The sequence below is a fragment of the Urocampus carinirostris genome, chromosome 13, assembly GCF_059441175.1.
Source record: "Urocampus carinirostris isolate Australia breed hairy pipefish chromosome 13, RoL_Ucar_1.0, whole genome shotgun sequence".
NCBI classification, from domain to species: domain Eukaryota; kingdom Metazoa; phylum Chordata; class Actinopteri; order Syngnathiformes; family Syngnathidae; genus Urocampus; species Urocampus carinirostris.
In genome coordinates, this window is record NC_142361.1 from 25,994,335 (window position 1) to 26,009,172 (window position 14,838).

Below are 14,838 nucleotides of genomic sequence, written 5' to 3' on the forward strand. Positions count from 1 at the left end.
ATGTAGGATATGTTAGAACACAAACTCAAACTGAACAAAACATAAAAGAAAGACAATGCAAATTATTTTGGAACACAAACTACCTTTAACTGAAGTAAACATAAAAGGAAAATGATGCAGGATGCAGGGCCAGACTATTAGTTTATCGAGAAAGAGATTAAAAAAAGGGAAAACAAAGAGACAGAGCAAGAGAGAAAGAAGTAAGGAAAGAAAGAAAGGGGAAGGAATAGAGAGCCCAATAGAGGGAAAGAGAGAGAACAAAATAAAAAGAGAGAGAAAGTGAGAAAAAAGAAGAGAGGATGAGAAAAGAGAGAAATTAAGAGACAGGAAAAAGACAGAAAGAATGAGAGAGTGAGAAAAAAGAGACAAAGGTAGAGAAAGAGAGAAAGACAGAAAAACAATGAGTGAAAATAAAACAAGAGAGAGAGAGAGAGAAAGAAATACAAAGAGAGTGAAAAAGAGTTAGTGTAAGAAAGAGAAAGAGAAACATAGAACGTGACAAAGAGAATAAGTAAGGGGAAAAAGAAAGAGCAAGAGAGAGCAAGGAAGAGAAAAAGGAGAGAAAGAGAGGGAGGGAGGGAAAAAGGAAGAAAAAGACAGATAGGGAGATAAAGAAAGAAAAATCAGAAGAGAGAGAAAGATCGAGAGAGACAGAGAGAAAATGAAACAAACAGAGAAAAAAATAAGAAAGCAAGAAAGAGAGAAAAAAGAGATAAAAAAGAGCGAGAGAGAGAGAGAGAGGGAAGTTTAAGAGAGAGAGAGAAAGATAGAGAGAGAGGGAAAATGAAAAAAAAACAAATAAAGAGAGGGTGTGATAAAAAAATAAAAAAATAAGAAAGCAAGAGAGAGAGAGAGAGAGAGAGAGAGAGAAATTAAAAAAAATAAGAAAGCAAGAGAGGGAGAGAGAGGGAGAGAAAGAAAATGAAAAAATCAAATAGAGAGAGGGTGTGAGAAAAATAAAAAAAAAGAAAGCAAGAGAGGGAGAGAGGGAGAGAGAGAGAGAGAAAGAGAAGGAGAGAGAGAAATTAAAAAAAAAGAAAGCAAGAGAGGGAGAGAGAGAGGGAGAGAAAGAAAATGAAAAAATCAAAGGGAGAGGGTGTGAGAAAAATTCAAAAAAATAAGAAAGCAAGGGAGGGAGAGAGGGAGAGAGAGAGAGAGAGGGAGAAAGCGAGTGCAAGAGCGAGAAAGAAAATGAAAAAAACAAAGGGAGAGGGTGTGAGAAAAATTAAAAAAATAAGAAAGCAAGAGAGAGAGATAGAGAGAGAGAGAGAAAGCGAGTGCAAGAGCGTGAAAGAGAGAGAAAGAGACAGAAAGAGAGAGAAACAGAGAGAGAGAGAAAGCGAGTCTAAGAGCGAGAAAGAAAATGAAAAAAACAAAGAGAGAGGGTGTAAGAAAAGTAAAAAAAAATAAGAAAGTCAGAGAGAGAGAGAGAGAGAAAGAGAGAGAAAAAGAGAGGGAGAGAGAGAGAGAGAGAGAGAGAGAGAGAGAGAAAGTGAGTGCAAGAGCGAGAAAGAAAATGAATAAAACAAAGAGAGGGGGTGTGAGAAAAATAAAAAAAATAAGAAAGCGAGAGAGAGAGAGAAAGAGAGAAAGAGAGAAGGAGAGAGAAAGAGAGAGAGAGAGCGAGAGAGAGAAACATGGAAAAAAGAGTGAGAGAGAAAGAGAGAGTCGGAAACAGAACACAGGTTGCTTTGCTAGTGCTGCCTGGCTTTTTTTCTCTTGTGCTTAGCATAAGAGTTAGGGAGATAATAGTCTGTAGTCTGTAATACCCTTTGAGACTTCTTTGGATGAAGGGCTATACAAATAACCACGACTTGATCTGACTTGACTTGTGCTTCTTTCGGCAACGTATCGCGTCCGGATTCAAACCCTAGTCAGACCCGATCCGGCCCGCGGGCCGCCTGTCCGACGGAGTAAATTTCCACCGAAAGCGCCGAAACGCACAAAAATGACAGAAAGTTCAGAACATGAAAAGCCTGCCACCAAATTCACACCGGAATGTTGCTGACGGCGGACCCCAAAAAACCAAGAGGGCAAGGATTTGATTTTCTGCTCCATAAAAATTCTCCTATTCCGAAGCTTGTTCAATGTGCCATGCGGAGGAGGTGGCCGCCTTTTCGTAATGTGGCTTTAAGGGAGGACGCAGCCGCTGGCTGTCGGAGCCCGTCCTTTCTCCGACAGAGGCCGTAGTCCTTGTAAAATTAATTCGCTGTAGAATCTCGGCACTCAGTCACTGTGACAGGACCTGAAACCAACTCACGCTTTTATCGGTTTTCCAGAAGAGGAGTGGCCCGCTTCCCGTCCCGCTCTCAAAACTCCGGTCCTTCAGCTGACGAGGGCGGGATACAGGAAACATCCCTACGCTCGATACTGAAGGTGCGACTCCCGTGTCTCGCCGTTTCCTTTTTTTAGTCTAATACTGTTTGTTCAATTATTCACACGGCCCCTTAAAGCAAAGTAATATATTCAAGGCAATTTCGGTGAGAAGAGAACACTCCGTGAACTCAATGAATATCATGTGTAATTATTGGTATGCAGATTTCCCAAACTATACATGGTGTGTGCTTATCAATTATTCATGAAGAAAAAAAAATGATACGTTGAACACACTTTGTAAATCTCCTGTACAGTAGACCCCCGGGACTTGGCATTAATCCATTCTGAGGTGGGATCGCAAGGTAAAATTACAGCGGAGATTTGAAACCTCTGGTATGGAGCTAAGCCTGGTATCAGAGTCTAAAACATAGCAAAATAAATGTAGGCGTAAAGGAAAAATGAAATGTTGTTTAAGTTTGCAGTGACGTGACCTGAGTTGGTCCAGTGGTGTCAGTGGGTGGATGCAGAGGAGGTGGGAGAAGGCCGATCATGATTTAAACTCATTTTAAATCCCCCCCTGTCGATTGTTAAATTTCATATTCCCTACCGAGGATGACAAACCGTTTGCCTTCTTCGTATTTCTTCTGATCACAAGATTCTTTTCCATGGTTATGGGCTTTATTGCTAATAAACACAGTTAAAAGAATACAGTAGCGGAGATTTGAAACCTCTGGTATTGAGCTAAGCCTGGTATCAGAGTCTAAAACATAGCAAAATAAATGTAGGTGTAAAGGAAAAATGAAATGTTGTTTAAGTTTGCAGTGACGTGACCTGAGTTGGTCCAGTGGTGTTAGTGGGTGGATGCAGAAGAGGTAGGAGAAGGCCGATTTGTCAAGACCAGAACAGAGACAGGACCCACTTGCGTATGTTTCTCTCAGTTTTATTTGGAAGAAGGGAAAGGATAGCACACACAATCCAATGATCGCTGGTCGCGGGGAGAGGGTTACTCAGACGCGGAAGTGGTATTTCCCTGGCAAGCAATGGCGGTGTCGGGAGCGGAAAAAACAGGTCAGTAGCTGGGACAGGAGAGAAAAAACGTGGTCGAGATCAGAAAATGGGTCGAAGCCGGGGAACAGACGGGGGCCAAAACAGGAGTGAGTCAGGGTCGAAAAGCTTGCCTAGCGTGAACTGAGGTTCGTAGAAGGACTGACAACAGGTGACAGAAAGACGGGGTTTTACTTAGTGACAGGGAGCCAATCAGAGTCCGAGGCAGTTGGCGCCAAAGGAGCGGGCACAGGTGCCTCGCATCAGTAATCATGACACGATTATGATTTAAACTGTTTTAAATCCCCCCTGTCAATTGTTAATTTTCATATTCCCTACCGAGGATGACAAAACGTTTGCCTTCTTCGTATTTCTTGATAATCACAAGCTTCTTTTCCATGGTTATGGGCCTTATTGCTAATAAACACAGTAAAAAAATACAGTAGGGCACCACACTCGCACAATATAACTGAACTAATAGACACAAGACATTGTGGGCAGGAGTTTACTTTAACTCATTCCACACAGGAACACCACAAACCATGAATTTTGTAAGCTTTTGTGAAAGCAAAATCATTTTTTGATGATGTTATATAGTGGGGAAAATGCCAAAACGAGGGGCCATAAATAAACATCGTATCCCACATCGTATGGTGAAAATGTTGTAAGGTGGGGACGCTGTAACCCGGGGGTCTACTCTACCTTTCTTGTTTGCTCCAAAATAAGTGGCAGAAATGCTTCGAACCTAACTCGAGACTTATTTTAAAATCTTTTTTTTTTACTATTTAATTTGAATGTGTGTTTTTGATTGTATTTCCCTTTAATCTGTCATTTAATCCGAGCAATATTTGGAATCTCCGAAATGTCAAAACTAAATATCTCATCTCTATCTTGATTGTGATAAAATGAAGAAATGTACTTCGCTTTTACAGTAGTTTTCAATTGTAAAGAACGTTTTGTAATTGCAGGTTTGTGATCAATGTATAGCTTGGACATAAATGCATGGTTTGCTTTAAGAAGGAGAAAAGGAAAATAAAGGAATACAACACGATTCCAAATGCCCCCCCCCCCTTTCCCACTACAGTGGCTTGCGAAACTATTTGGCCCCCTTGAACTTTGTGACTTTTTGCCACATTTCAGACATCAAACATAAATATATAAAACTGTAATTTCTTGTGAAGCGTCAACAATAAGTGGGACACAATTATGAAGTGGAACACACTTTGTTGGATGTTTTAAACTTTTTTAACAAATAAAAAAAACAAAAAGTAGGTGTGTATAATTATTCATCCCCCTTAACTTTCAGTGCAGCAAACTCTGTCCAGAAGTTCAGTGAGGATCTCTGAATGATTCAATGTTGAAATGCTGAAAGTTTAGGGGTAGATTTGCAGTGGTCTGATACTCCTTCCATTTCAATATTATTGCTTGCACAGTGGGATGTTTAAAGCATGGAAAATCAAATCCAGCTTTAAACCTTTCCACAGCAGTATCTCGGACCTGCCTGGTGTGTTCCTCGTTCTTCATAATGCTCTCTGCGCTTTAAACAGACCTCTGAGACTATCACAGTGCAGGTGCATTTATACAGAGACTTGATTACACACAGGTGGATTCCATTTATCATTGTTAGTCATTTAGATCAACATTGAATCATTCAGAGTTTGCTGCACTGAAAGTAAAGGGGGTGAATAATTTTGCACACCCACTTTTTTTGTTTTTTATTTGTTGAAAAAGTTTAAAATATCCAATAAACTGTGTTCCACTTCATGATTGTGTCCCACTTGTTGTTGATTCTTCAAAAGAAATTACAGTTTTATGTCTTGATGTCTAAAATGTGGAAAAATGTCACAAAGTTCAAGGGGGCCAAATAGTTTCGCAAGCCACTGTATATGTTGTGTTTAAAATGACTAATTAGGTCTAATCACATGGCTTTCATTTTTTTCAATCATTCATCCTCTCCAGTTTAAAACGCAATGTGTAATTCAAAATAAGTGCTTTTATTCTGTGTAATTGTCTTTGTACATAGAGTATTTAATAAAAAGACATAAACCCCTGCACTGTGTGAGTCTCTATATACACTAGGTGGCGATGTACTTTTTTTTTTAGTTTAATTCACAAGATTGGCAAGATTTCATACTGGTAATTCATAAATATCCATAAATAATAATCCTATTTAAGAATCTTAATCCAATCCTATTCTTTTAAATGTTTACGAAAATGTTAGACATTTACTTCCTTGTGTATGCTTATTTTAATTTAATTCACTGACAAAATTCCATACTGAATATGTATCTTAGAATAAACCTACCGTAAATTCCGGACTATAGAGCGCACCTGATTATAAGCCGTACCCACCACATTTTAAGAGGAAAACCGATTTTGTACTTACTTACGATGTTGATACCGGAATTTAAGGTTTGATGCAGACCTGCAGAGTCCGGGTCCCGTTGGAAGCTATCCAAGAAAAAAAGTGTATATTTCCAAAGGTAAGGGTGGGAAGAATATATATCCACTATTGTCTGCCCCGTCCACAAACACTCAACTTTACCGGTCCCCACTTCTCGTCACCACGCGTTTGTTACGCCCCTTCTTTTTAATTGGCTCGTCAAAACATATCAGAAGAAGTGTCGAAAATAAATACAAATAAATACATTACAAAAATACATATTATACATGGTTACACATATTTACAAAGACAGACGGTACACCGAGAGAGTTTTCAAAGCTTTAATAATACATTGTAATAAAATAACTTTCATCCCAAACGGTGCCTGACAGGGCAGTTAATGGTAGCAACACGCTAGCAACACGTTCGCAACACTTTATACTGTACTTGTAAAAATCACTGTAAACCGTCCTCATCTTCCTCCTTAGAACTGAAGCCATCAAAGTTGTCTTCCTCAGTGCCGGAAAGAAACAGTGTCATATAGACGTCGTCCCACGCTCCCTTATTCAAAAACACGCTAGCAACACGCTCGCTCCTTCTTTATCGGACTGCTCGATTCCTTTTAGAGAGCTGCGTCATGTGCGTTTCTTTTTGCATTTTGCATGATGAGGGTATGTTTACGCTAATTTAATTTACTGTATGCACAAGCCAAGAAGTTGCAGTCTTCCTCGGCACATATATTCCACCGGTCCAAATCTTACCTTTTGTACTCGAGCGCCGCTGGCGGCCGTTAGAAAAATCACATAAATTGGCCGCATCACTGAATAAGCCGCGGGGTTGAACGTTTGGGGGAAAAAGTATCGTTTTATAGTCCAGAATTTACGGTAATAATCTTAATCCAATCCGATTTATTTAAATATTAGTTTAGGTATTTTAGACATTCATTCCCTTATGTAGGATGTCTTTCACCGCCTATGGTGGCTTTAAAATCCACTTTCCTGAACGTCAGTAAACAGAACGATTGACACTGAAAATCGTGTGCTGATAAAGAGGTAAGAAAAAAAATTGCAGTGCATCTTTCTTTTAATCTGCCTACTCTGTTTCCTAACAATTTCTTTCCCCTGTCGTTGAATTCGACATCTTGCGAAGCATCTTTTAAACCTCGCCGCTGCTGTCCAGTTAAACACTAAACAGGTAACTCCAAAACCGACTTAATATTCCAACTTAACACCCACTAACAAAAAAGTAAACCTGCCCAGAATAAACACTCCTGCTGTTTTAAACGTTCCTATAATTAGATTCTCATAACGGTTACCTGGTGACAAATGACCATAAACGAGGCTAAAATCAATTTCTAAATGTCACATGAATGAAATATAAAATATTACATTCCAGGGTTTACTTTTTTCACAGTGATGGAATGCAGTGACTGAAATGCATGGAAGTATTTATCGCATCCCTACGAAAATAATACATGTATTTGCTTTCTTTTAGGTATAATAATGGTCAAAACTCACGGGGTCATAAAACAGGTAAGAGGACGCATTTAAGCCAACTCTATAAAACAATAAAACTAAACCCTGCAGGCACATCATTGCGTTATTCACATTTATGCAGTCAGGCGATGGAGTGACATCATTGGATTTGGCTCATATCCCTCTGAAGGTTAAATCATATTCTAATTAACGCGTGTATGTGTGTTTATATGGTTTCACTTAAACAGAATACTGCCAAGAGTCCGTTTCAAATCGCATTACTGTAATTCTCCACTGCTTCGCACTTCGTACTCTGTGGCCTCAGTCAGGGACACTCTTTCAGCCCGGGAGTTTTAAACTCAAAGCCCACTTAGCTATGGAGAAACAGCAGCATTTTTATTCGGAAGAAATTCAGGTCTATGTTGATGTCAGAACCAGAACAGAAACAGGACCCAATCGTGTGACGTTCTCACATAAGCCTTTTATTTTATGGGAAATGGGGAGTCATGCACGTTAGGAAGGCGGTCTGGCGTAGAAGGACAGGAAGCCAGAGACCGACGAGACCGATTCCAATTGCCCGAGTTGATATCGGATAGATGGGGTTGATACTGGAGAGGAAGGAACAGACAGGATTGACAACAAATCAGGATATCGATAACTAACAGGTGACACTAGACGGGAACGAAAACTGCAGAAAATAATAAACAGGACCAAAATAGACGGAAACAAAACTGGAACCCGAAATTAAACGTGACAACAATAAACGGGAACAATACCGGACTGAAAATATCCACAGGAAACCAGGACCGAATCAGAACCCACGTTTTGTGGGGCAGAAGTTCGTTTGACGGGCTGACAACTGAAGCAAGAGAGCAGCTGAGATCCAGCAGCTAAATTCTAATCTCTCAACGAGCCGCAGATGGCGCTCCACGGGCGGGGCCAATTGGGCACCATGGCAACCGTGACACACACAGGCGCGGCCGATTGGGTGCCATGGCAACCATGACAAACACTATAACGTTTTAATTCAAAAGAAAATTACATAAATACTCTGCTATAGATTAAAACATATTTACAGTATCAGTAATTTGAAATTAAAATTGCATATTGAAAGGCTTTACACTAAATGTTTACAACTCTTATGAAGTATCTTCACTACACACATTTTAAAGTAGGCTACTTAAACTCCTTCTGTGTCATTGTCTAAAAGACATGAGAATTTCTGTAAAGAACAGGATCGGGACCCAAATGCGAGACGTTTCTCACACAATCCTTTTATTTTACGGGAAATGGGGAGTCATGCACGTTAGGCACCAGTCTGGCGTGGAATGATAGGAAGCCAGAGGCCGATGAGATCAATACCAATTGCCCGAGCAGATATCGGACAGTTGGGGTCAATACCGGACAGGACGGGACGGACAGGATTGATATCAAAACAGGAAATCAAAAAATAAACAGGACAAACTAAACGGGAACGGAACTGGAAACTGATATTAAACAACGGGACAGACAGGAGTGATATCAAAACAGGAAATCGAAAAATAAACAGGACAAACTAGACGGGAACGAAACTGGAAACCGATATTAAACAGGACAAAATAAACGGGAACAATACCGGACAGGAAATACCAACAGGAAACAGGACCGAGTCAAAACCCACGTCTCGCGGGGCAGAGGTTCGTTGACGGACTGACAAAGGAAGAGTGAGAGCCCTGACCTTAAATAGACAGAAAGCCAATCCGTCAACGAGCCTCAGCTGGCGCCACACGGGCAGGCCATTTGGGCGCCATGGCAACCGTGACAATTTTTTTTTTTTAGTGTACATTAGCATAAAGGCCTCCAAAAGTTCCTGAGACGGTCAAATTCTCAGCCTAGTTTTCAAACATTTTAAAGAAGAAAAGCTGTGCTCACATGCAACCTGAGTACAGGAAAGGCTCGACAGGAACTAATATGCCAGCCCAAAGACATGGTCGGCATCTGTGAGGAAGTTATAACCTAAAATGAACAGCACCCGTGTGGCCGCGATCCAATATTCTTAGTTGACTATTGCGTGAAAATGGGAGGATCACTTCACAAATTTCCCCATTTGCCGAAAAACAAAGTATTACGATATTGCCTGCATATAAATATACCTAGTGGCCGGGAACGAGATAATCTTGCACTTTCTTTGCACCATTTACACAAAAACAAGCCTATTCTGTGTTTATCGTATTTGGATAGAAATATACTTTTTAAGTATGAACTAATTTAAACATACAAGCTTGCTTTTATCACACAAACAATGAATTAAACGACCGTACAACACGAGCCTGCAGTAAATAGCGTAACCATCAAAACGGCGATCTGATCGAAAGCAATAAGTTGAATCAATCGATCAATTACTTCGGTCTTGAAATTGCAATCTTGTGAGGCACCGCAAATAATTCCCCATCATTAGTTCCCAAAATCCATCAGTTTCCCCCAAAATCATGTACAGTGGAACCTCGGTTCTCGACCATAATCCGTTCCAGAACCCTGTTCGAAAACCGATTTGTTCAATCACCGAAATCGTTTTTCCCATTAAAAGTAATGTAAATCGTTTTAATCCGTTCCAACACCCTGAATGTTTACCATGAACGTAAACATGAAGCTATCCCAGGTTAATCGTACGTTTGCGTTAGCGTAATCTTCCGTACGAAAGATTACGCTAACATGAACGTGTAAAATTTAAAAAAATCGGGTCGTTTACACGTCATTTAGCCCCCGGGTCTCTTCAACAAGTGGCTAGCGCTTCATTGGAAAAGGGGCTACGTTACAACACCCTGAATGTTTTACGTAAACAAAGCTAACCCAGGCTAATCCTACCTTTGCGTTAGCGTAATCTTCCGTACGAAAGATTACGCTAACATAAACGTGTAAAAATAAAAAAAGGATAAAGAAAAGAATTATGAATAGGATTTCTTACCTTTGTGGTGGTCAGCAGAAGCCAGGCTGTATTCCCTTGAAAGATCGGAAACTCGCACACCTCCTTCACATTTAGCTATTATGTCGTTTTTAAAGGCAATAGTTGTACGAACAACTTTTTTTTTTCACCTGTCCTGCTTGCACCGACCTTCTTCGGAGGCATAATTAGGGGCTAAAACACTCCGTTCACCGATATTAAAAGCGAAAGCAAAAAGAAGCAAGTGCGCACGTGATAACAGTTGGTCACAAGGGGTGGGGGCAATCTACACGATCTACACCCGTACGTCGCTCAGCATCGCACCCTAGCGTACCGGCGTTCGAACTCCGATTTTTTGACCGAACAGCGAAGCAAGAATTTCTCGAAATTTTTGGTTTTCGAACTGAGAGGCGTTCGAAAACCGAGGTTCCACTGTATTACATACACCAAGATCCAGTTTTAATTGGCTGTCTAGATGGGGTTCATATATGAAGAATGGCTTTTTATGACACTCTACTAAGATAATTTTGTGCTGTTAATGTTTTCTTTTAAGGCAATGTAAATCGCAGAAGCCGCTGCAAAGGGAAGCTGTTCAGCTCTGGCTCATCATTGGCCACTATGAAAGTATGGTATGTATGATAGTAGTGTAATATGTAGGCATGTTATAAGGGGGAAACAACGATTAATTGTCATCCTTTCGCTCAAAGACGCAATGAACGGAAACCAATGACTGATTTATTTAATGCCGCAATGTCCAGACAATTTTTCATCCCTTATCTTAATCAGTATGAGTGTAGCAGCTTTGATTGGCCAGGAGACAGCTGCATTCCAACCCACATTAAGCCTGTTTTTTTTATATTGCAAAGTCAGGATAATGACTGTAATCCCTCGTTTATCGTAGTTAATGGGGACCAGGTCCTTCAGAATATGCAAAAATCAAAAGAGTAGACTTTTGTCGGGCCTGGCAATAATATTTTGGCAGTTGATTCCACCTAAAATGAACTGCACTCGTGCGGCTGTGCTCCATTATCCCAAATCCCAGGATTGCTGCGAGCAGGGATGGACAGAAGGCTCTTGGGGGCGGCAGTGGCTCAGGAGGTAGAGCGCTCGTCTTGGGATCAAGAGATCGCAGTTCGAATCCCGGCTCCTCCGTGTTACATGTCACAGTGTCCTTGGGTAAGACACTGAAACCCTAATAAGCAGGTTAGCGCCTTACATGGCTGCACGGCCGCTATTGGGAAATGTGAAGCACACTGTAAAGCGCTTTGGGAAGTCTTGACTTGAAAATTGCTATATAAATGCAGATCATTTCATTTTGTCGGGAGTTCTAAAATTAAATGCACGGTTGAGGCCACAATCCATTATCCCTGGTCGACTATTGCTGAGAGCGAGGTCCGGCAGAGCAAATGTTTCAAAATGAGGTGGGGGGCTACTTCATGGGTTTTCGCATATCACGGGGTGACCTGGTCCACATAAACTTCGATACACAAGAGATTACAGTAGTTATTTAATAGAGTATTACAAAATAACTTGTTGATTGCAACATTGTGACCATTTTACATCGATTTGTATTCCTTGATTATATGACTTTGGTTGTCCGTCCTACCTAAGTGTTACCGGAGTCTCTCATTTTACAGGATGGGTATTGTAAGTCTTTGTCACGCATGCACCATTTGCTAATGCCTTTACAAATCCATTTCACAACAAGCTTGTCACCTCAATTTTACGGGGTTGTGAATGCAACTGATGAAACTCCGCTCGCATTCAGATTACATGCAGGATTTTCCCAAAAGGATCATTTTACTCACTGCGCATTTGTCTTGTTTTGCTGAAATACTCGAGTCTAAGGTGCTTAAAGACTTTGCGGCTGTCATCACATTTCTTTATCCTTCACTCATTTCACTTTTTTCTTCTTCCGTTATACAGCCCCGGGCGAAGAATACAGCATGGAAGAAGTGGACGGAGCTTTTCTGTTGACACAAACACAATGATTGTCGGTTGGCGCATGTATGGATGAGATGGAAATGACTAGGTGTAAGTGACAGTGACTCACTGAGCGTAGGCACGCATTCATAATGACTTTAATGGACTATTGGTGGTCCCTGGGAAACCTAGCATGTTACACAAATTTCAAATACTATTTTTGTTTAGTTATTCGTCATTGACTGTCAGGTTCAAAACGATGTCCGAATGAAGTAAGAAACTTTTGAGTTACAATCAAACTCGTTTATTAAAGAAAAGCAAGCACATTGAAACAAGGCCAAATTGCGATTAAATAGTTCCACAGACTGAAGCGTTAGCCTCCTTTTTATACTGTTTCATCGATTTCAGATTGGAGGATAGGGTAAAACACGGGCACGTAAGCGCATTCTGATGGGTTTAGGCAGGAATCACATATACAAATGCAGTGTATAATGTTGGTCGCTAGATAATAATAAATGATACATGACAGCAGTTTATTGTTTGCACATAGATAGGAGTCTTGGGAAAATTACCAGTGACCTCAAAGTTGTGGAGACAGAGTTCAATTGGCTATGGGAAAGTTCCCGTCCTTGGGTTGCACGGTTTAGCCGAAATGAGTTCCGTGCACCTGTTTGATAACAGATAGGGAGCTTCCTGTAGAAACAAAGGTCCTTTGGCCTGGGAAACCCATGCTCCAGACCCTCAAAAACGCAACTGCACGATTATTGAGAAACTATAAATGTATAAAAGTATTGTAATATTGTATCAAAGGCACACTTAGACGATAATTTCCCTTAAATTGATAAACAGTCATATATTTCACCCATGACCAATATGAGCGTAACCCTGTTTATTGTGTATCATAACCAACTTGACTAGAAACATAAACTTTCAATTATCTGTTGTGGATTGTGTTGTGCATTCAGACTTTCTTGCCATCATTGTGAACACTCTGAGAGTAAGAAGTAATTCAAATTAATTATCTTAATTGTCATTGATAACCACGTTGTGAAAGATTGAATGCAACGAGATTGGACATGGCACTCCGGGGTAAACATGTAATAAAGGCTTTAAAGAGAAAAATAGTCAAAGACTATCAGGATGAAAGGCAGAAAAATATTTACACTGTATTGCTTAAAAACTGGACTAAGTTATAATAAGAGTGCAATGATTGTGAATGAAAAAGAGTATCGTAACAATAGTGCAACGAATCATTAAGGACCCCACCGACCCACAACACGGACTGTTTGGACTTCTGCCCTCAGGACGGAGGTACAGGAGTGTGAAATACAGGACAACCCGTCTAAAGAACTCTTTTACCCCTCTGCCATCAGACTCTTACACGGCTGCTGATCGAACAATACACCACAGACACGTTCAGCACACTACAAACACTTTAAACTGGACAATACTAGGACTATTTTTGCTCTACACTACAGTCACTTTCAACTCCGTTCTATCTTTATCTTTTTACTATTTGTAATATTCTTTTATGTGTACATGCATGTAGTTTTCTTTTTATTACGCTGGTAACTGTGCATATGACAATTTGAAAGGAAGTGCAATAACATTTAGCAGCAGCAAACACCCCAAAATAAGTCACAATGTACATAATTTTAGAGTTTCATGCAGCATAGAAATACAAAAAAGGAAAAATTCGCATGTGTCAGAACCAGAACAGATACAGGACCCAATCGCGTGACGTTCTCACACAAGCCTTTATTTTACGGGAAATGGGGAGTCATGCACGTTAGGTAGCCGTCTGGCGTGGAAAGACCAGAAGCCAGAGACCGACGAGACCGAATCCAATTGCCCGAGTTGATACCGGACAGATAGGGTCTATACCGGACAGGAAGTGACAGACAGGATAGATAACGGATCAGAATATCAAAAATTAACAGGAGAAACTAGACGGGAATGAAACTGGAGAAAATAATAAACAGGACAAAAACAGACGGAAACTAAACCGGAACCTGAAATTAAACGGGACAACAATAAACGGGAACAATACTGGACTGGAGATATCACAGGAAAACAGGACCGAGTCAGAACCCACGTCTTGTGGGGCAGAAGTTCGTTTGACGGCCTGACCCTGAAGCAAGAGAGCGCTGAGCTTTATATAAACAGCAAGTCAATCTCTTAACGAGCCGCAGCGGGCACCACACGGGCGGGGCCAATTAGGCACTATGGCAACCATGACACACACGGGCGGGGCCAATTAGGCACTATGGCAACCATGACACACACGGGCGGGGCCAATTGGGCACCACGGCAACCTGCACACACGGGCGCGGCCAATTGGGCGCCATGGCAACAATGACAGCATAATATGTTTTTACAGTTTTGTGCACTCATTTAGGGTGGTGATGGCCCTAGGGAAGAAGCTGTTTCTGAGCTTGTTTGTCCTTGTTTTAAAATTGAAAGGAAGAGTGAATCATGAGACTATGCCAAAAACTTGAAAAGCAATGATCTTGAAACAGAGGCTGCAGTAAAACTTAATGACAGAGGTTGCAGTTTCGGTTATAAAAAGATGGCAACCCTCGCAAATTTCAAGACTCTATCATGTTTAATTCATGTAATCACTTAATAAGATCATCTTCAGTTGCAACCATGTGGTGAGGGCAACAAAATCAAAATTTAATATAAATGTAGCCACTTTTTGCCACCCACTTTGTCATTCATCTGTGTGGAAAACCTTCGTGTTTATTTATAATAGCACTTCAGTGTTTTTCAGTCAC

At 40.7% G+C, this 14,838-nt stretch overlaps 1 protein-coding gene across 3 annotated transcripts in view; it reads left to right on the forward strand.

The window, feature by feature from the left end:
- khdrbs2 (KH domain containing, RNA binding, signal transduction associated 2) overlaps nucleotides 1-13,453 on the forward strand; it is a 113,913-nt gene extending 100,460 nt beyond the window's left edge. The window contains exons 9-11 of one of the 3 annotated variants that reach the window (XR_015852426.1): nucleotides 7,238-7,275; nucleotides 10,692-10,767; nucleotides 12,065-13,453. Coding sequence is in view for 2 of the 3 variants with exons in the window: in XM_088351141.1 (XP_088207267.1) it covers nucleotides 2,280-2,374 (95 nt within the window). In the remaining variant the exon portion in view is untranslated. Of the gene's footprint in view, nucleotides 1-2,279; nucleotides 4,486-7,237; nucleotides 7,276-10,691; nucleotides 10,768-12,064 lie in introns of those variants that run through there. The other 2 variants (XM_088351141.1, XM_088351142.1) reach the window with 2 other exon arrangements.
- Nucleotides 13,454-14,838: the final 1,385 nt, after the last annotated feature.